The sequence below is a fragment of the Pelodiscus sinensis genome, chromosome 3 (assembly GCF_049634645.1).
Source record: "Pelodiscus sinensis isolate JC-2024 chromosome 3, ASM4963464v1, whole genome shotgun sequence".
NCBI classification, from domain to species: domain Eukaryota; kingdom Metazoa; phylum Chordata; order Testudines; family Trionychidae; genus Pelodiscus; species Pelodiscus sinensis.
In genome coordinates this window covers 95,286,142-95,310,312 of record NC_134713.1, presented here as the reverse complement: position 1 = coordinate 95,310,312, position 24,171 = coordinate 95,286,142, and the positions used below count along the sequence as shown (strand labels likewise).

The window sequence follows — 24,171 nt, the reverse complement described above, 5'->3', positions numbered from 1 at the left end:
GGGGATTTAAATCTCCCCCGCGGCATTTGCATGAACATGGCTGCCGCTTTTTTCCGGCTCGGGGTTTTGCCGGAGAAAAGCGCCAGTCTAGACGGGATCTTGCGGAAAATAAGCCCTTTTCCGCAAGATCCCTTATTCCTACTTTCAAGGATAGTTTAACTCTAAATTTATTAATGATAAATGGTTTCTCTCTTATCATTAACATTAGTTTATTGTGTCTGAGATGTGACATTTCCTATTCATTTTAATATAGGGCTGTTTAAAACACACAGTTTTAAGCATTGTGTAAATCTCTTTAATGGGGTTGTTTGTGTTTAAGTGCTGAATCAGAGTTCTTGAATATTCCTGATTGTAGTCTGATGTCTTATACTTATATCTATCTATTCATGTAAATTGAAGAGATTAGATGGCTGAAGCTCACAGATCTGGACACCCTATCAATCCAGAATTATTTCCTCTCCCCCATCATACTCCCACATATATCCCCTTCCTGGGGTTGGCTATCTCTGACTGCAAGCCTGAATCCACAGGGCATGTTTTCTGCAGAAGAGAGGGAGCCTTATGATCGATTTAATTGTTTTAAAGCTATACGGCAATGCTGACATTATGACTTCCCCAGAGATTGGGTGTTCAATTTGCTGGTATTTGTCAGAGGAACATCTTGTTGCTTTATTTAACAAGAATTAGATCCACTACATTCACTTGCCCTTAAGCCAGGCTTCCCAGTGACTACACATTTGGCAGCTTTGTGCATAGATACTAAGCAACAACAACAACAACAAAAGAATGTGGAAAAAAAGTATTTCTCTGTTTCAGCTGGTATATTTGGAAAGCTACATGTAGCTGCCATTAAAAAACACATGTACATCCTCTTCCTGGCAGCTGAGGGATGCTCAACACTGAAAATCAGGTACTTATTTAGGTGCCTAAATATGAATTCAGGAATTTATCTCTAAGCAACTCTTCCTGAAATTCTTACCCTAGTCAAGCCCAGATTCCTTAAAGCTAGAGTGTGGATCAATAAAAGCTACACAATCAAAACAAAACCACTATTCTTTCAGCTGGTTGTGAATTTTTCAACTAATCACATTTTTGTCTAAAAACTTCTGATTTGGCAAAATGAAACTGTTCATGAGTCCATTTTGACAAATCTTTCAACGTATAAGTTGAACAAAGTTTTTAAGTTGTCTATATAATTTGTTTTGACCTCTTTTAGACCAAAAAAACCCAAACAGTTTTCCTGCATGAAATTACTTTGTTTCAGAATTTAAGATATTTAGATTAATAAAAAGTTTAAAAGGAAAGAAAAAAGATTAAAATCAATACAAAACATTTTGGAATTATTTTAACAAAAAGTTTCAGCTGACCCAAACCTTCATCTTCTATACACATAACTTCTGTAAACAACCCTAGGGACATCATATCCTCAATAACAAAGCTAACTTATTCTCAGCTTTCTGTAAGTGCCATGAGAACTTGGATGTAATGGGCCTGATCCAAAATCTACTGAAGTCAATGGAGAGTTTTCGTTGACTCATACTAGTTTCTATGTGTTCCAAAGATGTTTATAGGTGGATTATTATTCTGCTTTAATATTAACATGACCAAAAGCCAATATTGAATTATAATGCAAAAAATATGTACTTTCTTGTACCTTTAATTCTTTTCAGGCAGCTACTTGCAAATAATGCTTTTTTTTTTTTTTTTTTAAACAACTGGGAAGATAAAGTTTATTTATATTGAATCAAACAGATACTTCACATTGAGATCCCTGGATAAGATAATTTAGGACAGCCTCATCAGCTAATAAGCACTACTGGAATTAAGGTTAGGATTACTAAAGCAATATAGTCTTCAGATTTAAATTCTATAAATTATAATTGCTAATAAAATTTGGTTACAATAATTACAATCTGGTTTTTTCTTACTCTCGCTGATATTATATGAACCTACAAACTATAAAAAATAGGTCAATTGTGACCATTGTTACTTAAATATTCTTGCACACAAGAATGACTGTAAATATAAGTTTCTTAAGAACATAGCTGATAAGAATTGCAAGTTAAGGTGTTTTCAAAAAAGGCATTATTACTCTTTGGTATTAAAGCTACTTTATAACTTTCACAAAATTTAAGAGAAGTTCTCCATGCACTGACATGTTCATAGTGAAAGTTACCAATGCTGTACTAGTGTGTATCTCATAACATGTGATCTTATTATAGCTTTACCTGACCCAGTAAAAGTGTCAAGCGATCCATCTCCAGTTGTGGTAGTGGTGGTGGTTTCACTGCTGTTCATAGGCTCTGTTTTGACTGCAAGAAGAGACACTACATAGAAGAATAAGTAGACATGAGATTTTATTTCTAAATTTACATCAGAGACCTCATGCCAGTGTCACGAGTGGCAGTCCAGCTAGAACAGACATGCGATTGAAAAGTTTAGAATTTTATGAGAACAATCTGCTATGAACTTTCTGAAATGGCCACACATGCATCTATTTATGTATCTAATTGAAAGACTTTGATAATTATCTGATTAATTGCAATCTAAATCTAATTGATTCTAGCAATTCCTGAAAACCAGTGAACAGGAAAGAGAAAAGAGTATATAGCATATAAAAAATAGTTATGCTTGAGAACCAGTACAATATGTTTTTGTTCTCTTCTAGCAGCATATTGCTTTTCACAGTGCAAACTTTTTCCCAACAGAGATGTCTGCTTTTATCAGAGGCTAAGCTGCCCTAGGAAAATTAAAAATTATAGCTAAAATTATCACAGTTACATTCACAACACTCAGGTAAGTAGATGTGCATATTTACAGCATATATTATTTACCAGTTGATAAATACTGAGGGAGGGGCTGGTTTTCATTAATTTTAAGGCTCTTTTACAAAGCTAGTAATATAAGGGGCTAAGTATAAATTAGAATCAGGCCTTCTATGTTTTATTAGACATGTGGTATATTGTGCATTTTCATTCTAAGAACAAAAAAGGCTGGAATTTTCAAAGGAATTTAAGGGCTTACAATGGAAAATTGACTACCTGAACAAGAGAAGTATAATTATACCAGTGTTGGTTGGCTGATCAATTACGCAACATTGACAAGTCCTTAGCAAATTGGGGAAGGAACCCTCAAAATCTCAGCTAAATTCTTTGATGGCTTTTACAAACTATGGGATCTATTGTAGCTGTTTGAAATTACACACCCACACACACATTTGTCCCACATCCATACTGGAGCTTTCATAGGCAAATGTGTGAGTTGGGTGATTAATACTTAAAAGCAACACCACAAAAAACACATGGCCACATATTAGAGATAAAATTTGGGACACTGTCTACATTCAAAGTTCAAAGAAAGACTATGGAAATTTACTTTTTGACTATTTATAGGAATCGTGTAAATCTTAATATGGGCTATGAATATTTCAGGGTGCTATCAAATTGGCAGCCTGAACAACTCCAGTGTGGTTGGTTGACTTCATAGTGTAGGATAGAAGAAATAGGTCAAAGTAGTTTACTCCTATCAGTGGTCCTCCTGTTCTCTACTCCACATGACCGGGAAACAGTGTCATGAATATGGTTCTGAAAAAGTCAAAGTTAGCAATATCAACTGAAGTACCCAAAAGGAGGAGTTACTTCTTCAGAAGTCCACTGAACTTGCTCCACAGAATTTTTAAAAGGAGTTAAAAAAAATCATCATCAACAGCATATTCTTAAACCAAATACTACATTTCATTGCATCTCTGACTTGAGATCATTTCCAAGAGATGGATAGTTCAGATTAAATGTGGAAATGGAGTGACATTTCTTTGCACTGATAATAAATAGTTTTTACAATGAGAAAGCAGCTGGAACAAAAAGATGTATGCCAAAATTTAGGGAATGTATTTTTATACTAAATACAATCCATATGAGAAATTAAGGAAGGCTTTTTTTCCATAAGGCAAAGATTGTCTTGCATCGCTGTTAATACGAACACAACCTAAGGGTATTTGCTCTATAAATGACAGTTGTGCTGTGAAAGAGAACACCTCTTACTGATTTCATTGAGAAGAGACTCAGGCCTTGCCTCCCCTCTCTCTACATATATCAGAATTATGCAGTTTCCTAATTTGGTCTTTTCTGCAGTCTTTGCTCTTTTTATTAACCTCCTTTTCTCTCTCTCTATGGCTTCCATCACAGCAGTCTCTGACTACCTCACAATCTTTATTTATATTTATTTTTATAATATCCTTACGAAATAGGGAAGTGCTATTAACCCAGCTTACAGATGGAAAACCAAGGCACAGTGATGCTAATTTTTTGCCAAACATCATATAGAGACTCTCTAGTAGAGCAGGGAATTCAAATTACATCTCTCAAGTCCTAGGTTAATGCCCCTAGCCAGAGGATCATCATTTCTCTCTTCTAGCTAGACTGATACATATGCAGAAAAGCACTTCAGTATATGCATAACTGCATAAAGTACGGCATTGAAAAGTAATGTATTGAATTATCCTTCGCTCCAGTCATCATGACATGCAGCACACTTTCCTGGGCACAGATATTCACCCAATTTTCCTCTCCCTGCCAAACAATCACTCCCCCCCCCCCCCCCCACTTTTAACTCTTTAATTAATTTGATAAAAACACCAAGTTTGAATTACATTTTGTGAACAGTACATCTGGAAAATATCTTTTGAGATACCCTTGATTTTAAAACAGCTCTAATCTGTTTCATTCGGTTTTTATTAGAGTAAGGAATTCAGCAAGATCTTTTCTCTGTATCGTTAGACTTTTGGAATACTGCCCTTATTTTTCATGTTGCACATAATTACACCATGAAGTAAAACCATTAAACAAACAAAAAAGAGTGCAACTTTAAAATAAAAAAGGCAATAAAAATACAAGATCACACCATTTAAACACACTATTTTGCCTAGGTTTTGTAGCATATACAACACGGTGTGTGGCATCACGCAGTGTTCTGACACTGCTACAAGATCTATCATAGAAAGGGAGTAGGGTGACAAAGACTGGAATTACAAATCATTTTTAATTACTGCTTTCAGAGTATAAATAAGATTCTGTATTATTTCTAAAGCATCAGTTATTCCCTATTTTAAATCAAAATCAAAACAGAAGTTCTAAAAATAAAATTGAAGTATATTGGAGTGCTGAATGTAGCTCCCAATAAGTAACATCTTTTACAACTGACTTTATTTACTTGATTTAATGGCACACGATGGCCAAGCTGTCTGACTCGTGTTCTGAAACTAATGACATACAAAACTTCATTTTAACAAATAAACTATATTTTAAGGACTGAGAATGTGAAATGGTACAGGCTGAACCTCTCTAGTTCAGCACACTCTAGTCTGGCAACATTTGTGGTCTTGCATGATTTTAGTTAGTTGGATGTCCACTTATCATGGGTTTGACCAAGTTTGGTGCAGTTTGTTTACAGCTGGCCCTCAGTGTTCTGTGCTAATATTTAGCTCTAATTTACTCCTAAATGTCTTTTAAGAGCCTAATAAAAGCTGCTAGACAATACTGACTTCCCGTGGTTCAGCAAATTCTCTGGTTCGGCACCAATAAGGTCCCGAGGGTGCTGAACTACAGAGGGTTAACCCATACAATAAATCAGATGGGCAGCAGATTCTACTACTGTTGTTCTGCCTTATACACTAGAGCTTCAGTGTTACAAATTGACCGGTCAACCACACACTTCATTTGGAACTGGAAGTATGCAATCAGGCAGCAGAAAGGGAAAGAAAGTTTTCTTTTTAAATGTTAATGCAAGGAAACTGCTTATATGCTTGTTTCAGTTAAATTAAGATGGTTGAAAGGCAGCTTCATTTTTCTTCTGCATAGCAAAGCTTTAATAAGTCAATGTTCCAGCTGTACATTTTTGAAAGGACAACCATAATGTTTTGTTCAGTGTTACGAACACTTCAGAGTCATGAATAATCTCCATTCCTGAGGTGTTAGTAACACTGAGGTTCTACTGCATTTGAAAGCAGTCGCAGATGAGGGAGAAGAGGGGCCAATGAGAGCAAGCAACAATGGATCCTTTAGCAGATCAATCCAGGGAGGTGTACAAGAAAGTTAGCCCTCCTTTCACTTAACATCCAAGCCTGAGGACTTGTGATAATGGAGAAAAGTAGCTGGCAGGCAGCGAAGATGCTGCTCAAAGAGCAAAGGAAGATAATAGGCTACACACCGCAGCACAGGAGACCAGCAGTAACGGGCTGGGATAAAGTCAGCGCAGCCAAGCAACCTTTCCAGCTGTGGGACTTAGGCGGGATGCTATACTCAGATGAGAATGGAAGATGTAGTCTGTGACTCCAGTGCAAGAATACAGGAGCAATCAAGGGAACATACATGCTGGATGGGGTTATCATTAGCTAGGACTTGAGGAAGTGCTAACGGGACTGTCAGAGAAAAAAGTTACAGAACATCTAAGATTGATGGGTGTGAAAGGAAGCACATGCAGGGAACAGACCAAAGGCAGCCATGCACATCCGATGGCATAACTCAATACACAGAGGCATATACTCTAATCACACACAGTTCACCAAGCAAATACTATGCAACCACAGATGCAGGTGGTCAGTGAGGACACCTGCTGGGGTAGCATGTGTCTACCCACTAGATTTCCCCCTTGCCGCTTAGCTAGGAACTAAGATGTGTGTGGCAATGTACTTTTTCCTTCACCTGTACTTACTAAAATAACAGATTAGAACAGATGAGTTATTCCATAATCAGACTAAATTATTACTTTCACACATAGCTGTCTAGCCCCCATAATAAGCCATTTATCCTGGCATGGCACTTCCTCTGTGGGACAAATAGAAGATATTTTTATAATACCTTATAGTGGCTGACTTGCACATATGGAGTCATTTCAAACTTTTTTTTTGGGGGGGGGGGGGGGGGGTGTAAAGGCAACTTTCTGAAACCTGACTAATTCTGTCCCTAAACATACAAAGCTAAATATGTGTGTCATATTCTCCAACAGGGCCTTTCAGAATAATAGATTATGGTTAGAATTTGTGTGTGTACTAAGAACAACTCTACACATTATCTTAAAATATTTAGATTACATGATACACAATACAATGGATTTCATTAAAATGCATATCAAATATGACTATATATTCAGCGGACCTCAATACCGACCTCCAAAACCATGCATGCAGGATCTTGTATGAGCAAAACCTAAAACTGTAAATGCAAAGAAGTTTGAGTGTCCAAAGCATGAGAATCCAGCTTCATAGAAAGGATTTGAAAATTGGTCTCAGCCAAACTTTCAAAATCAGCCTCGCAGGGTGTGTCTTTATTACAGAGTTAACGTAGGTGATCACAGGAAGGCCACTTGTCTTGTTCTATATAGGACAGTCCTCTTTTTGAGAGATATGTCCCTAGTGTGGTAATGGGCCAAATCTGAAGTTGTTTTCTGTGGTATTAGACAAGAGCCACCATTTTCAACAGTTTGCTGCCCCACCCCTGCCGACATCATCTCACGTGTCAATCAGAACTATGGATTCTCAGACTCTGAAAATGATGCCATTAGGTTTTATGAGGCTGTGTACAGTTAATCTCATTCTAGGACAATTAAAATTCTTATTTCTAGTGAAATGGCTTAACAAGTATGATTAAAAAAAAGTTTGTTATTGTGGCTTCCTGATTTACCAACATTGTACAAGGACTCTGAGAAGTAGGAAATCAAATACAAAATGTTCTAAATCACAGAGAAAAAGAATTAAAGAAATCAAGAGAAATGTAACACAGCAGTCAGGAGCCACACAGTCACACACATGCATTGTACCATAATCTCTCATACTTGTTGCAGAAGAGGGAGTGCTGCAACTCAGCAACCAGTCTGCAGTATTTAAAACAGTCATGTTGTCTCCTGAGAATGGGAATGGTATAAAGATTCATTGTCTGAATGTCTTCTCAATATACATGGATATTCTTCAATGCCAGTAGGTGTTTTTGCACTTTGAGCCTAGTGTTTAACTGTATGGTATTGCTTTTGTGAGTATTATTCTAGCTGGTTTATTTAAGTAAAATATATACATGTAAATATTAGTGCTCTCAAAGATCTAATTTTAGTTTCAGCCCCTTCTTATTCTGGAACATTAGTACAGTATTTGGTGTTTAAAGGTGAATATATTGAATCTAAAGATATTTCTACAGGGGACTATTGCCTCCATATGCACAGGTAAATTTTCACAGATATTAATGGAATTTTTGCATAGAGAGAAGCAAATATTGTGGTAAGAAAGAACAACCATAAAATGGTAATATACCAATGCAGTGCACACTAATGTACAAAACCTAAGAAACACGGGTAAAATCCTGGCTTTGCTGAAATCAATAGCACAATACTTATTGACACCACAGGGACCAGGATTTCACCTGTTTTGATATCTTTGCTCACCCTGTGCATTGTCACTTTCAGATTACTCAGTAGACCAAGGGCAACATAAACCATTATTAGCATTAAAATGTAATATTGATCTAAACTTCACCAATGATGTCTTTATAGTGGTACACAGAGCAGCAATCATTTAATTAATAAATTAAGTAATGAGCAGTAGTAATTAAACAGGTTAGACAAAGATCTATCAGGGATAGTATACATTTACTTGATCCTACCTTTGTACAGAGGTCTGGACTAGATGACCTCATAAGATCCCTTTCTAGGGCTTCTATATTTTGAGCATTATACGGTGAGAAAGACTGGTATATTACAACCATTATTTATGTTATACTTTCAATACTTGTAGACAACTGGGTTTAAGACCCAATATCTTTCCTCATTAAGTTTCAAGTTGTTGAACAGAATTAAAAGGAAACAACTGTACACAATTAAAATGTTCTATTTAGCTTTCTTGTTGAGTTGATGGCTGATATCTGGCTTATGCTCACCACTATACTGAAATGCTGAACTTAAAAAGTTTATTAAAAATAGCAAAATGATATATAGCAACTTTCCGTGCATTGATGATGTCTTACACTTACCTCCTGTTCCATTTGTGGTGATGGATGTGCTGCTGAGATTAGATTTATCCAGTTTGGAACTACCCGGATTATCACTGCTTCCAAGATTATGAGGACTTGTTAGATCCTGCATTTCCATAGACCTTTTAAAAAAAGGAAGCAACACAGGGACATAATAAAATCAAACAACAATATTTAAATCTTTGTATTGCAATAATCCCTACAAGACCCAATCATTGTTTGAGCTCTCACCATTGCACACATACATCCCCCCGAAAAGATGCACTGCACACATACATCCTCCCGAAAAGATGTTTCCTTCTGTAAAGAGTTTGCGGTCTTAAAAAGATAAATATATGATCTTATTGAAAAACAAACCTGTTGCTAATAATGAATAGCTAAACTACCGTTACCAAAGTTTTGTCGTTTCCATGACAACTGCTTGTGGTTTGAAGCAGGAGAGAAGGATGCAGATGTAGCAATATTGTGGGCATTTTTTTTTGTCTAATCCCTAATATATTTGTTGAAAAACTCCATTTTAATAGACTCATAAAATACTAGAATTGGAAAGGACCTCGAGAGATCATCAAGTCTATTCCCCTGCCCTTTTGGCAGGACCAAACACAGTCTATATCATCCCTGATAGATGTCTATCAAACTGCTCTTAAATATTTCCAGTAACAAAGATTCCACAACCTCCCTAGACAATTTATTCCAGTGTTTAACCACCCTGACACTTAGCGCAAGAAGCAATGGGCTTAAATTGCAGCAAGGGATGTTTAGGTTGGACATAAGGAAAAACTTCCTATCATCAGAGGCCAAGGAGAACCATTTTTCTTCCTCCTCCTTGTAGCACCTTTTTAAATACTTGAAAACTGCTATCTAAACTAAACACACCCAAATCTTTCAGTCTTCCTTCATAGCTCATGTTTTCTAGGCCTTTAATCATTTTTGTTTTCCACTTTCTCCAATTTTTCCACATCTTTCTTGAAATGTGGTGCCCAAATCTGGACACAATACTCCAACTGAAGCCTAACCAGCGCAGAGTAGAGCGGAAGAATGACTTCTCGTGTATTGCTCACAACACTCCTGTTAATGCATCCCAGAATCATGTTTGCTTTTTTTGCAACAGTGTCACACTGTTGACTCATTTTTAGCTTGTGGTCCACTATGACCCCTCAATCCCTTTCTGCAATACTCCTTCCTAGACAATCACTTCCCATTCTGTATGTTTGTAACTGATTGTTCCTTCTTAAGTGGAGTACTTAAGCTTTATCCTATTTACCTCAGACTATTTTCTAGTTTATCCAAATCATTTTGAATTATGACCCTGTCCTCCAAAGCTTTTGCAACCCTAACCCCTTTGGAGCTCTCTGTTCCCCATGCTAATCTCTTGCATGTTCTGAGGGGGAAACAATTTTTACCTCCTGCTGTTTGAACCTGTCCTCAAAGGGGAGCTTTATTTTGTGCGCCTAACAGTAGAAAAACTTGGTGAACATTCTACTTACTTCAGGTAAATCTATCTGAAGACAGCATAGGGTTATATAAGAGATCTGAAAGTCTTTCTTTTTTTGTTTTGTACATCATCACAATTTGGACAACAGAGTAAGGTTCTTCTCTGAAGCCCCTCAAAGCCAACTGAAAGAATCCCATTGACATCAATGATTATTTGATTTGGGCCCTATATGAAGCAGAATTCTTTCGGCAGGGCACTGTACCCAGCAACAGTCTGGATGAGTAGTGGGACTCTTATAAGTGCAAGGAAGAGGTCATGCATCAGTCTGTATGAATTTTATACTAATATTTCAATAATACAAAGGCATAAACTGTGATTTAAAGCATCTTGACCCAGATTTCACCATATAACTGTATATCCAGTTCTATACATCTGTCTACAGAAGATTATATTTATTGTCTACTGGAAATGTGATCAGTGATGAAATAAAATGTCAGGTTTTGTCTAGTAGTTTGCTGTACAGTGAAACTGCACAGCTAAAGGTTACAGAAAGTCTTAATGCTTCTGTCATGTAAGTGTTTGAGAAAGCAAGGGGGACGCAAGATAAACAATCAGCATGTCATTGCACATACAGTTTAGTTCTCCCTATATGTTCACTAAAGCAACATCATGATTTTCTGTTAAAAAACGACCAGCTTGGAAATACCTGATGGATGCTTTAAAGCTTAGAAACACAGTTGTTCTCTCTTTCTGGTCAAGGTAAAAACTATTTTTTCTTCCACATTCATGTACAAGGTCTACAAAAGGATACACTTCAGTAATATTGCAGAATGCAAAATAATAAGCTTCTCCACATATTAAAGGTTCTCCATATTTTAAAAGTTCCAAACACCTTTTACTTCGGATATGAATCAAGGTTATTTAAAACAGAAAACAATTACCCTATCAGGTTTTTTTTATTATAGCATATAAGCAGATCACAAGGGATGGCTGTGATTCCCCATATTTATGTCATCTATTGTATATTTAACTAATTTGCTTTAGAAGTAATGAGTTGAAAAGATTAATGAATGAATAGGAATTGTGTTTCGATGAAAAAAAAGACACTCTGGTTGATGCCACTGTGCTTGCTGAGGCACAATAAAGTTTACAATTATTTCATAAAACTATTTATATAAATATTTACATATTTATCCTCAATTGCTTTGCCTCCAGTGAACAAGCAAGAAGAACCTTTAAATATTTCCAGGTCAGGTACTGTACATTTAGATTTTACCTCGTGTACTGGATTTTAATTCACCTGTCTCAATATATCCTGCTCACCGTTAACATAAAACATCTCAGCTAAGGTACAAGAAACCTACTGCATATAAAGGTAATAAAAAGAAGCATGGAATTCTAAACAAAATTTCTTAAAAAAAAAATGATTTGCCACTGACCTTCTATATGATTCTATACGATTTTGTGCAAAATTATCACAATAGATCTTCACAAGGAAGACAAAATAAGGAACTGTGGCATTTCCTAACTTCTAAATGCTTGACTTTGCAATGGTCAAATTTATTTAAAACAGGATTTTTTGTATATAATATATTCAAACTATTTCTCTGGCATGGCACATCCTTTTTTTTTAATTCAATTTTTCCTCTCAGTACAGCTATCTGTTCATTCTTCCCCCTTTTTTCAGAAAAAAACAAACATCCATTTGCAATTTTTAAAAGAGATAAAAATAGAATAATTCATACAGATGGAATAAATCTTACCAGCCACTTCAGAAAAGTGTTAGCTATTTAAATTGACAACTTAAATGGGGAATAACTGGAGCAAGGTCTTCTCAAGTCAGAACATTCTTCAGTGGAATTCATGACTTGCAGGAAGACACCACATTAGATCTAATTGTGTCTTCATTAATTAGAACATTTAAATGATTAAAGCTTTTTATTAAAACATGCCAGTTTTGAAAATAATACATTTTTACTGTACTTACAAACTACTTTCTATCAGCTTCAGAGGTATAGCCAAGTTAGACTGTAACAGGAAAAACTTAAACAACAACAAAGAGTCTAATAGTACTCAAATAGTCTAGTGTCCACTCATTAATGCAGTGGTCACCAACCTTTTTGTGGCCAATAGCACATTCATGTTTTCAGAAGAGTGTGGCGGGTGCCAACAATTTTTCAAGGCTTATTTTGTATTTGTACATTAAATAATACGAAAACATCATATTTAATATTACATAATATATTAATCCATAAGATAAAAAAGGTAATTTTACATGTAAAAGGTATTAATTAAATTATTCAGCAATTATTCGGCCCCCCCTTTGGAGAAAAAAATAGAAGAAAGGCGTCAAATGAGAAAATTGAAGGTTATTTTCATATTAAATGTAAATTGGGTAAATTTGATAGAAACTTAATTTAGTTGGATAATTTTTGTTTTAATTATTTTGTAATCCATTTTTAATAAAATTCTGCATTAATAAAAAGGGGGGCTGTCCAAATATTGAGCAAAAAAAGCACCCCCCCCCCAAATCATGGCACCTTTAAATCTCACACGCCCCATCCCCACCATGTCCCCACCATTTGCTGCCATGTCTCCTCCCCTTCCTCCATCAGCTCCCCTGGTGCCTGCTGCCCCCCAACCTCTCACCCTCCTCTGCTATTCTGAATCCTGCCCTTCTCCCTGCCCTCATCCCTCCTGAGACCTGCCCCCCTCCACCAGCCGCCCTTCTCTCCCTGCTGTGCCCACTCCGATCACGTGAGCTACCCCCTCTCTTAACACCTCCCTCTACACACCTGCCCTGCCTCTCTCCTCTGGTGCTGGTCCCTCCCCTAAAGATGTTGGCCCTTCTACTTCACCTCCAGAATCCCCTTGCACCTGCACCTTCCCTTACCCCTGCACCCTCCCGGTGCTCCCCTTCTCTCACTGCTCCTGCCCCCTTTGCCCTCTTTTTCTCTGATGCCCACCCCCTCACCAACCTCTGCCCCCATTCCTCTCATGCCCCTGTGCCCTCACACATGATTTGCTCCATCCCCAGCTGCTTCCGTGACCCAAGACCAGGTGCCGGGCCTGGAGCTGGGCCACGCAGTTTTAAAATTTAAAGTCCCGGGCTGTGACGTCATGGCATGCCGGGTGTCTCCTCTCTCAGCTGTTGCATGAGCATTTGAAAATGCCGCGCATGTGCTCCCTCGGATGCAAACCAGTGTCTCCCCTCTCAGCTGTTGCGTGGCGGCATGCGCTCCCTCGATAGTCGGCACAGGGGCACTTAAATGCCCCAGTGGGTGCCATGGTGCCCGCAGGCACTGCATTGGGGCACCGTATTGGGGACCCCTGCATTAATGGATCTGCCAATTCTCTTCCAGAATTTGATCTGAGAAAGTAGGTCTGGCCCACGAAAGCTCATCACCTAATAAACCATCTTGTTAGTCTTTAAAAAGTGCTACATAGTCCTTTCTTTTGTTTCTACATGTTTTGTTAATCTTTAAGGTGCTACTAGACTATTTGTTGTTTTTTAAATTTTTACTTTCTATCAGCAAGTTCTAAAGCACACACAAAATCTATCAAACTATGTTTGAAAATAAAAACACACATTATTTCCTTATCTAAATAAAATATTTTTTAAAAAGTAAATAAACAAAAAGTGTTTCTAAATAAAATGCTCTGAAAGCATAAACTCTATGGTAGGTAACACTGTTAGCAATTCCAATGTTAAGTGAATTTAAAGAAGGACTAATTTACCTTATTCTCTACATTTTCATAACAACTCTTTCGAAAACAACTGAATTCTCTACATATTTGAATGAAAATCTTTACTACTTTTGCTAAGAAAAGTATGGTCCATTTTTAAAGTTTTGTATACAGTTTTTCTAATACTCCTCTGATTACAACTAGATTTCCAAACTTCTCTCTCTCACAAAAAAAATTATAATATTTCAGACACTGGTTACTTTTGAATTTCTAAAATTAAACAGAGTTTCCCCCTTTATTTAAAATTATCATCTGGAGCTCCATGAAGTCTGACTGATAGAACTACTCTGATCTGCCAATTACTTCCGTTTCCTAATGAAGCCAGTTCAGCTCTATGACCAGAGGCTCAATTTAGATGAAAAACAGAAACATTTTTTTTTGTTTCTGTTTTTCCTCAAACCTCCATTTTTTGTCAAAAATGTCCAGCTGTGTTCTGAATATGCTCCTGGTGAGCAAAGACAACAACCTATGTCTCTTCATCTTTACCCTGAACAGCCAACATGCAGCTTTCACATCAACATGCACACAGATGCAAATTTCAGTTCAGTAGCTTCTACCTAAATGTCTAATGATCGCTAACGATACTGACCATCCATGTACATAACTTTACCTAAACATTATAGAAAAGCTTGTCTCACAGCAAGCCTCATTTATACTTAGACATACAATCCACTTACAATGTAATTCATGAAAGCTACACCACCCTTTTATGAATCAATCAAAGGACATGAACATTACATACACTTAACCAGGTCTAAATGAGACTGGATAAATGTGTAGTCTGGATGGCAGAAGTGCAGAAAACTGAGGATGATAAAGGAAAACTCATCCACTGAGTGAAGATGGGTATTTTGGGACTTAGCATGTTATCTCCTTGTTTTTATCATTTATGGTGGTAGATGGGCTATTTAGCAGCCTTCACTCAAAATTAACAATATAAAAATAAATAAATGGATTCTATCATAGGTTGCCACAAGCACAGTAAGTTATGATGATGCTGCCCTAGGATGATATCTTAACATATTACATTCCCAGTCATCATATTATTCCTGGAGTGCTTTTGCAGATGCTTTGATTTTGTAGGTGGCTGTCTCTGTGATGTCTAATGTCAACAAGGATGACTTTCTAGGAAATATACCAGTTAGAACTGCCTGTGAATAACTCTAAACAGGATATGAATTTCTAAGACTATAAGAATGACCATATTGGGTCAGACCAAAAGTCCACCTAACTCAGTATCCTTTCTTCCAACTGTGGTCAATTCCAGGTGCCCCAAAGGGAGTGAACAGAACACAAGCATCAAATGATCCCTTCTCCTGTCATCCATTTCCAGCCTCCGACAAACTATTTCTTTTAGTATACTATTCTGAACCGCAAGTTCTAACTCAGACTAGGATATCCCTGACAAAAACAATGAAAAACTTTAAAAAACAACAAATAGTCTAGCAGCACCTTAAAGACTAATGAAACATATAGATGGTATTGTGAGCTATTGTGGGCACAACCCACTTCTTCAGATGAAACTTGTTGGGTTTTAGTAAAGTGCAGCCAAGAGAAAGTGTGTGTGGAAGCTTGGCTTTTTATGAGAGTCTCTAATGTTGTCATTAAAGGAAATAAATATGGGTTTCTTTCTGAACATACACTGCATGTGCCTTGTTTGTTATGACTCCAGATACTTATACAACTCCAATGAAGTCCAAAGCAACTGCAAAATCCAGTGAAAGAAGAATAAACTGATAAAGTTTTTGCCATTGAAATTACTTTGGATCTCTCATGCAGACTCAGGATGAAGGAGAAGAAACTGCACTCTCTCAAACTGGAATAGAAGGAAATGACACCAACTCCGCTAGTCTACTGTTTATTGTTATCCTGACACTATAGACCAAAAGCACACCCACTGACAGCACAGTGTCAGTTCTAGCTGTTCGCCTGAGAGGAAAAAACAAGTACAGCAGACTTGCAATAATCCAGCACCTTTGGGAGCCAGGGGGTGCCGGATTATCAGATATGCTGGAGTATCAGGAGGTAGTCCGGCAGGGTGGCTGTGATAGGTCGGGGGGGGGGAGGGCAGCATGGGGTGAACCAGGTGTTGGTAAGGGGCAGCACTACGGGACCAACCAGGCAGCACCCCAGTTGCTCTGCCCGCTCTTCCCTAAGTCCGCCGCTGGTCAGTTTCAGCAGAAGCGGACTTGGGGAAGCCGTGGGGCAGAGCAGCTGGGGTGTTGCCGGGCGCTGAGCAAGGGGGTGAGGAGCGGTGCTGCGGGACCAACCTGGCAGCACCCCAGCTGCTGTGCTCTGCACCAATTCCCCAGGTCCACAGCTGGTCAGTTTTAGCAGCGGACTTGGGGAAGTGCCCGGAGCAGCTCCAATTGTCCAGCTAGCAGGAGCACTTCCGGGTTCCAGTTGGGGCCGGAGCACTTCTGGGTTCCAGTTGGGGCCGGACTATTAGGAGTGCCGGACCACTGGATGCCGGACAATTGGAGTTTTACTGTAATAAGACCGAATGCTAACAAGAATCCACTCTTCATTCTTCTTCTTGAATAGTAATACAAATAATGAAATAACACCACATGAAAATACTAAGCATTACAATGTGTACATTATCTGTCAGAGTATAAAAGTAGAGGTGAGAGAATTTTTTTTCCGTCAACAAGTTTATTTGTCCAAAAATGCAGTTTCAGGGAGATTGGTGCTATCCATGGATTTGTCTAATAGTTTCAGATGAATATAAAATGTTAATAAAAAAGTCAAAATAGTTGCTGAGATATTTTCTAAACAAAATATGTTGACTTTTCATTTCAAAATATTTTGTTGAAAAATTGAGCTAGAAGTTTTTAAATCTTGCTTTAAAAGGGGCAAAACACACCTACATATTCAACAGCAACAAGTACTTCAGGTAATAAAAATATTTCCTTCAACCTGAAAATGTTTTCCTCCCTCCCTCCCCTCAGTTCAGCCATCAAAATTGCACCTCTGTTTGGGAGAAGAGAGAAGCTTGGAGGTATTGAAGCAAAAAAGGAGTAGAAGATATTGAAGATTCAATACCAGTCTTCAAGTGTGGGCTTCTGAAGTGTAACATCATTCACTCCAAGCAGTAAATGATATCGTGAGATCACCATCAACCCTGCAACTTTTATATCAATCTAGAAAATACCTGCTAAGCCATTTGCATGAACTGCTACATAAATGTCAAAGGATAGTGGTGGGATGTTACTTGTCATTTTATTTCCTACTGAGAAAACCCCTAGTTTTCTTCAGTTATCTCACACCCTATACAAGAAAAACAGCACTATTCAGAGAAGCAAGTTAGCAAAATGGAGAAGTACAACTCTAAAATTTTCCACAAGCCTTCCTTAATTATAATGATCAAAATACACCACATAGGTCAGCTTTGTAGGGTCCCTAACACAATCCAATGACTATGGAGGAGTCATTATGAACTGGTATGTTATTAAGTTCACAGTGCTGAAGAAAATTCATAATGAATAATCTATACACATAAGATGGGAACAAAATCACTGTAATGAAAATTTATGTGGGCTATTGGTGTCACACCTTGAGGAAGATCAGTATTTCCCATTTTGTTTCATATCTTTTTAGTTTGCAATAATGCTATTTATTTTGTGGAGATCTCAGTTCAAAGATGGTTCTCTAGTTGATTTTCCTTGGTTCAGCCACTGGTTGTGGTTATTCCTCTGCTTTTCTTTCATAAATAGCCATAATCTGGGGGCTATCTAGTCTCTCATTCAGGGGTGGGCAATAATTTTTGACTGGGGACCACTTCAGAAATTTTTGAAGTGGCCACGGGATGCCCCAGAAGGGGTGGGGCTCAGGTGGAAGCGGCAGGGTTAAGACACTGCTATGCTTCCCCGCCCACAGACTCAGATTGGTCTGTGGGTGGGGGAGGACATGAAGTCTTTGTTCCCTGCCCTCCCCCAGAAAGAGCCACCAGCCTGTGCCCCTGGCGTTGGGAGGAAGACTTCATGTACTCTTCCCCGGCCTCCTCACCCCCCGCAGATAAATCAGGCCTGGGGGCAGAGGGAGCATGCAAAATCTGCCCCTGCCCTGCAGGAGAGCGCCATGCTTAGAATCTCCTGCAGATGCTACTCAGTGCTGAGCTCCTTGCAGGGTGGAAGGAGACTTTGCAAGCTCCCCCTGCTCTAAAGCTAGTCAGGGCCTGGAGGTGGGGGAAAGCGTATTAAGTCTCCTCCTGCCCTGCCTCCATTCTGCAAGGTGTGCGCAGTGCTTCCAAGGGTCATGAGCTCTTTGCAGGAAAGGGTGGGAAGAGACTTTGTGTGCTTCCTCCCAGGCCCTGATTGGCCTGGAAATGGGGGGAGCACGAAGTCTCTTGCTCCCTGCCCCGCAGTACATGGAGCTTAGAGTCAACTGCCAGGGTTGACTCAAAGCACTGCATGCTCCCCCCCGTCCATAGGCCCTGATTGGCCTGGGGGCGGGGTAGCAGCAGGACCTCCAGAGGCTGGATCTATCTGCTCTGCGGGCTGAATCCGGCCCACAGAGGCCCTTTAAGCCCACACCCCTGCTCTAAATCTAGGAGAAAAAAAATCATGTCAACAGTATTATTTTTACATGAAAAGCCTGACAGGAATCTAACTTCCAATTTATGCAACAGTGCAAACTACTTAAAATGTAAATATAAAAAATAGGCTGAACAACAAAGCCAGCTATGTACTAAAACTCACTATGCCATTCACTGCCTGAGAAAAATTATGCTTTTCTGGCCCCCTTCCCAATCCGCTCCTTTAGATTCAGTGACTTAATTCTTATATTCAAGACTCTGCCATTCTGAGATCCTCTATTCTTGTCCATAAAAATGAGACTTTTTCCTCCACACTTCCCTCTTTTATCACTATTTGATCAGAGGCGAAAGGCCATGGGTTTTATTTGTCCAGGATATGACTATTTCTATAATAGGAAGAAGGTCTGGTTAACTTATTGAGATTTTCAATGGATTCTCAGTTATGATCATGGTAGGGATGTTAAATAACAGTTACTCGAATAGTCAATTAACCTCATGAATTCTTATAGGTTACTCAAATATTCTATAATTCCCAAGGGAGGGGCAAGCAGCCAGTGCACTCCAGCCTCACTCCCAAGGAGTACCCTGCCTCTCTGTGCTGCTGTCTCTGTATCAAAGAAAGCTGCATGGGGTGGTTCCGGGAGCTCTGAAACTCTCCCCCCACAAACAGGGGCTACTGCCCTCCCCCCACAGACAGGGAATACAGAAGCAGCAGTGTGGGGTGCCAGACAGGAGCTGATCTGTAAGGGAAGCCATTTTAAAAATGAGCTCCCCTTGCGGACCAACTGCCTGTCACCTCGTGCTGCTGCCTCTGATACAGAGGCAGTAGTGCAGGATGGTAGTAGCCTCTATCCGGGGAGGGAGGGTGTCTGAGCCAGACCTAGAGCGTGCCAGAACTGAACTGGGCTGCCTGTCCACCCAGCTCCTAATATACTTTAAACGTAGAGCTATAGCAGAGGTTAAGTCCTGGACCCAGCGCAAGCCAGGACTGAGCCAGGCTGTTGAGCAGCCTACTAAAATATTTACTAGTGGGGGGTGTGGAATATGTGTAGTCTATAGCATTAAATGATTAGCTTTTACTTATCAGTTAATCGGTTAATTGACTATACTATCACATCTCTAGATCATGGTAGGCATGAGTGTACACCAAATTAAGTATTTTGAAATATAACTGAATACAAACCACAAGGTTGCTTTTAATGTGAAAAAAAGCTGAAACTCTTCTACCTGATGGATGAAAAAGGTTGATATTTGTTGTGGACACGTTACTGAGTTGACAGGGATGTCCATACTGTATACTGTAGTTACTGAAAACTGCCTTACGTTATAGAAAACTCAGCGTGCAATTCATTTTAATGGATTTTTGCATGAGTGGACAACACACAAAAGTAACTTGCAGTAAATATTTCAGGTTTACTGTATCAGAGACCATTCATCTAAAGCCAAAATGAAATGAAATAAAAATCAAATAGCTCTAGAGAAACTACTTAAAAAAACCAGTTTAAACATGAATTTCCAGCTCACTGAAAAGTAATGTTCTCTATGTTCAATAGATTTCATGAATATAAAATAACTTACACTTAAGTTGTGGACATTGGAGACTGGTTGGTGCAAAAGAACATAAGGTAAAGCCTTTTCTTGATAGGTATTTTGTTCGAATTTGGGATGGGTTGGTTGTGACAGAGTCTTTACTTTCTGACAGTACGCAGCATATTAGATGTTTAGTCAGAAAGCATTTTTAATCAAAGGGATACACAGAAAGGAGCAGTTCAGAGAAAGGCTACTGTGTTCCACCTGAAGCGTGAGCAGAAGTACACATGAACACAAGATTTTAAAAAAGGGCCTCAGATTTTAAAAATGGGTGCCTAAAATGAGGCTCTTAATTTATTTAGGTCCCCAAATATGAACCTTCCTGCTTGTCAGAAGTGCTGATAAAACTTCAGATTTACTGGGACTGGCTGGAGATTCAGCACTTTTTAAAATTAGAGCACTTATTTAGGTCCCTAAATACAGGCTTTTGGATCCAACATTTAGATACCTAAGGACAGATTTTCAAAAGAGCTCTATACCCAACAGTTTTATTTAGGTACTTAAACGACACAGATTTTCAAAAGTGATCAACATCTAGCAATTTCTGTAATTCTTAGAAACAAAATAAGAAACTATGTAAAAAAAAAGTCACTGCTGTTAGTCACAGGATTTATTCCTGGTCCTTCTCCCTTTACCTCCAAATATGTATGAGGTAGCTGTGTGTTGTTTTCTCTCTTGTATTTTTATGGTAGATCATGGTAGGAAACCATAGACTTGTAGGCTACGTCTACATTGCTCTTTCTTGTGCAAGAATATAGACAAATGAGGTGCAGTGATGAATATCGCTGTGCCTCATTTGCATATTTAATGAGCTGCCATTTTTGCGCAAGGGGCTTTTGCGCAAGAAGGAGCAGCGTACACTGCTTATTTTCAGGCAGAACGGCTCTTGTACAAGAGGGGTTTTTTGTGCAGGAAGGAGCAGTGTACACTGCTCCTTGCGCAAAAGCTCCTTGTGCAAAATGGCGGCTCATTAAGTATGCAAATAAGGCACAGCGATATTCATTGCCGCGCCTAATTTGCATCTGTTCTTGCACAGGACTGGCCAATGTAGACATAAGCACAGAGTTTCAGAGCTATGCTTGGACAGTTCTGCTGTTCTTTACTCCACTATCATTCTTTCCTTCTCTTACAATGGGGCCATGAATTTAGACATATAATTATGGGGTTAAGTGCCCAAGATTTACCAAAAGTTTGAGTCTTTTCTGAACATATGATGGTCCTTACAATAGACAATTATGAAACTGGAGTGTTTGATCAAGTGATTTCTTAGCTTTAATTGGGTTTAAGAGCCAGGATTTTTTTAATATAAGAGTTGGTGATAGGTTCTAGTACTTCTAAAGTCTAATTTTGATCAATAAAGTGTATTTAATTCATTGTATACTAGATTTACCCAGTGTTGCTCAGATCATTAACTCAATTTTTTTTTTTTTTTTTTAAATAAAATGAAAATGTACATGCTTCATTTAACACATTGCTCTGGAGTAAGGCTAAGGATGAAAAGTTCAGAAGGGGTAGGTGATTTGGGGATCGGGCAGTCCAGGATCAGGAAGGGGCATGTCACCCCTGCAAACACCTTTTAACTGCCTGGTTATTCTCTCTTTTTAGTATGGCTTAATAAGATGCAATCCTATTCCAGGCACATCTCATTTTCCTGGCACATCCAAACCCGTACCTTGCTTTATGTTACGGTAAGAGGAAAGACAGGTTGAATCTCTCTCGTCCAGAAAGCCCCTAGGATCAGTGAGCCCTAGCAGAGAGAAGCTGGTCATGGAGTCCTGGCAGCCCTGGGGCAGTGCAGCCTGGCACTTTGGGGTTGGCTGCAGGGTTGGAAACCTGGTGGCCTGAGGGGCTGAGCTCCCTTGGTCCACCAAACTCCCTCTTTTGGGACTGGTCAGGTCCCAAGGATGCCAAACCAGGGAGGTCCAGCCTGTACTGAATTTGGTAACCCTAGCTCTCACCATATAGGAGAAGTTCTTGGACACACACACACACACACACACACACAGACAAAGTTTCTCAAATGTATTGTAGATATATATAATTGATAAACTGTCCTTTCTTTATTAGTATGGTTCAAAACTGCATCTTATAAAAAATGCTTTAAAAGGCCCAGGATCGGTCTGCAGGAGTTTGAGTGAAAGGTGACATTTTTTTCTGCATCTTTTAAAAACAATGAATTGATTTCACAACAAATTGGTGAAACTTCAAGCAGGCCTGCATTATTGCATGATGGTATATCTGTCTGTAACTGAAATTAACAGCTATAATGGGCTGATTGTCTCAAAGAGGAGATAACTTTGGGATAAACAAAGGAAAAGAGGGCCTATATCTGAACTTCTACATTTCAAACTGTTTTAAGCATTTAGTCCTTTAAATCTTCAAAGCCACTTGTTGCCATTCTGGGATCACAGAAAAGACCCTGTGCTTTTTACATGGCTACTTCAGTGGTGGAGAATTCTTTAGCGGCAGCATGTTCATTCCTACATGTGGGTGGAGGCCTGAGAGATGACACACTGGAGTGCCCTTCTCTGGCCAACAGTTATCTTTTCAACAGATTAGCTATATGGACCTATATAGGTGGCACAAAGAGGGCCTAAGAGGCCCCTGCCACTCCTCATCCCCAAACAAAAGAGAACTAGTGATCTCTGGACACGTCTCTTCTGCTACCTGATTTCCTGACTACCTTTCTCATGTTAGGAGAGAGCATAAATACGGATCTCCTTTCTAGCCTAAAACAGACTATGGTGTAGAATTCAGGAATCTGTTGTTCTTGAGTGTGTCAGCAACATATTGATTCGATAACTTTCATTTTATCAAATAGGGTAATTTGAGAAATAATTTTAATTGCATCCAAAGTCATATAATCAGCAAAATCCTAGCCACACTAAAGTCTTTGGGAGTTGATTGATTTTAATGGAGTCAGGATTTCACCAAGTAAATGTTTCATTCCTGTTGGGTATGGCCTGTGTTCCTGATCCTCCTAAATTGAAAAGCCTCTTTCACTTTAAACTAGAGCTCGAAATATCTCTCTCTCCATCCTAAGGGGTCTCTCAAGGTAACTGTCCCAGATTCAGCTCCCCTTTCCTGCTTCCACCCTAGGAACCCACAAAAACTTTATCCACTCCTCATAGGGCTGAATTATCACAATTAATGTATGCCTCAGCAGTTACCAAATGTGTCTTAATACTATACTTAAACTCCATTGTTTAAAGCAAATATACTACATCAGTCTTTGTAAATATCAAATACAGAGAATTACTGTCAAACAGGTTTAACATGGGAAACATTAACACATCACACTTAACAATGAAATTCCCCTTAAAAGTTAAATGTGCTATGAACCTCTGCTACCAGTGACATTAGAACTCCACAGAGACTGCTTCACATGAAGCAAATTATGCTTGGCTCGAGAAAAGCCTGTGTCAAAATCAATCATTTTTGTTCTCTAACGGTAGTGACAACTACTATACCATTGGAAACAAAAAACAAAACAAGGCAGCTTTCTATTTGCCTTGTATTAACACATGCCAACAATCTAATAATTTATGTTCCATTCAAATATGTAATAAGTATGGGAACATACTGGATATCCACACAGATTAGATGTCTTACACAGAATTCCTTTGTCTAGTCAATGAGAACACTTTATCTGTACACTAGCTAGAATAGGGGAAGTTAATTGTAATGAATAATCACATTTAAAACATTTTTAGTGATTAAGTCTCTTGACAATGTAAGTATATTCATTGATTTTCTGTATCTTTTTAATTTTGGGTGAAGTAGGTAATTTAAAAAAAATAGCTGATAAATATTTGCAGTTGAAGACTCAGACAAACACTTCAGTTACCCTT

The 24,171-nt window shown here is 38.6% G+C and overlaps 1 protein-coding gene across 23 annotated transcripts in view; it reads right to left on the bottom strand.

Annotated features, from left to right (window-relative positions):
• Window positions 1–24,171, bottom strand: part of EYA4 (EYA transcriptional coactivator and phosphatase 4) — a 209,374-nt gene that overhangs the window by 62,279 nt on the left and 122,924 nt on the right. For 14 of the 23 annotated variants that reach the window (XM_075924201.1, XM_075924202.1, XM_075924200.1 and 11 more), the window contains 3 exons: window positions 9,012–9,133; window positions 7,828–7,896; window positions 2,229–2,327 (listed from right to left, as the gene is read on the bottom strand). In XM_075924201.1, the coding sequence (XP_075780316.1) occupies window positions 2,229–2,327; window positions 7,828–7,896; window positions 9,012–9,133 (290 nt within the window). The remainder of the gene's footprint in view (window positions 1–2,228; window positions 2,328–7,827; window positions 7,897–9,011; window positions 9,134–24,171) is intronic. The other 9 variants (XM_075924210.1, XM_075924209.1, XM_075924203.1 and 6 more) reach the window with 5 other exon arrangements.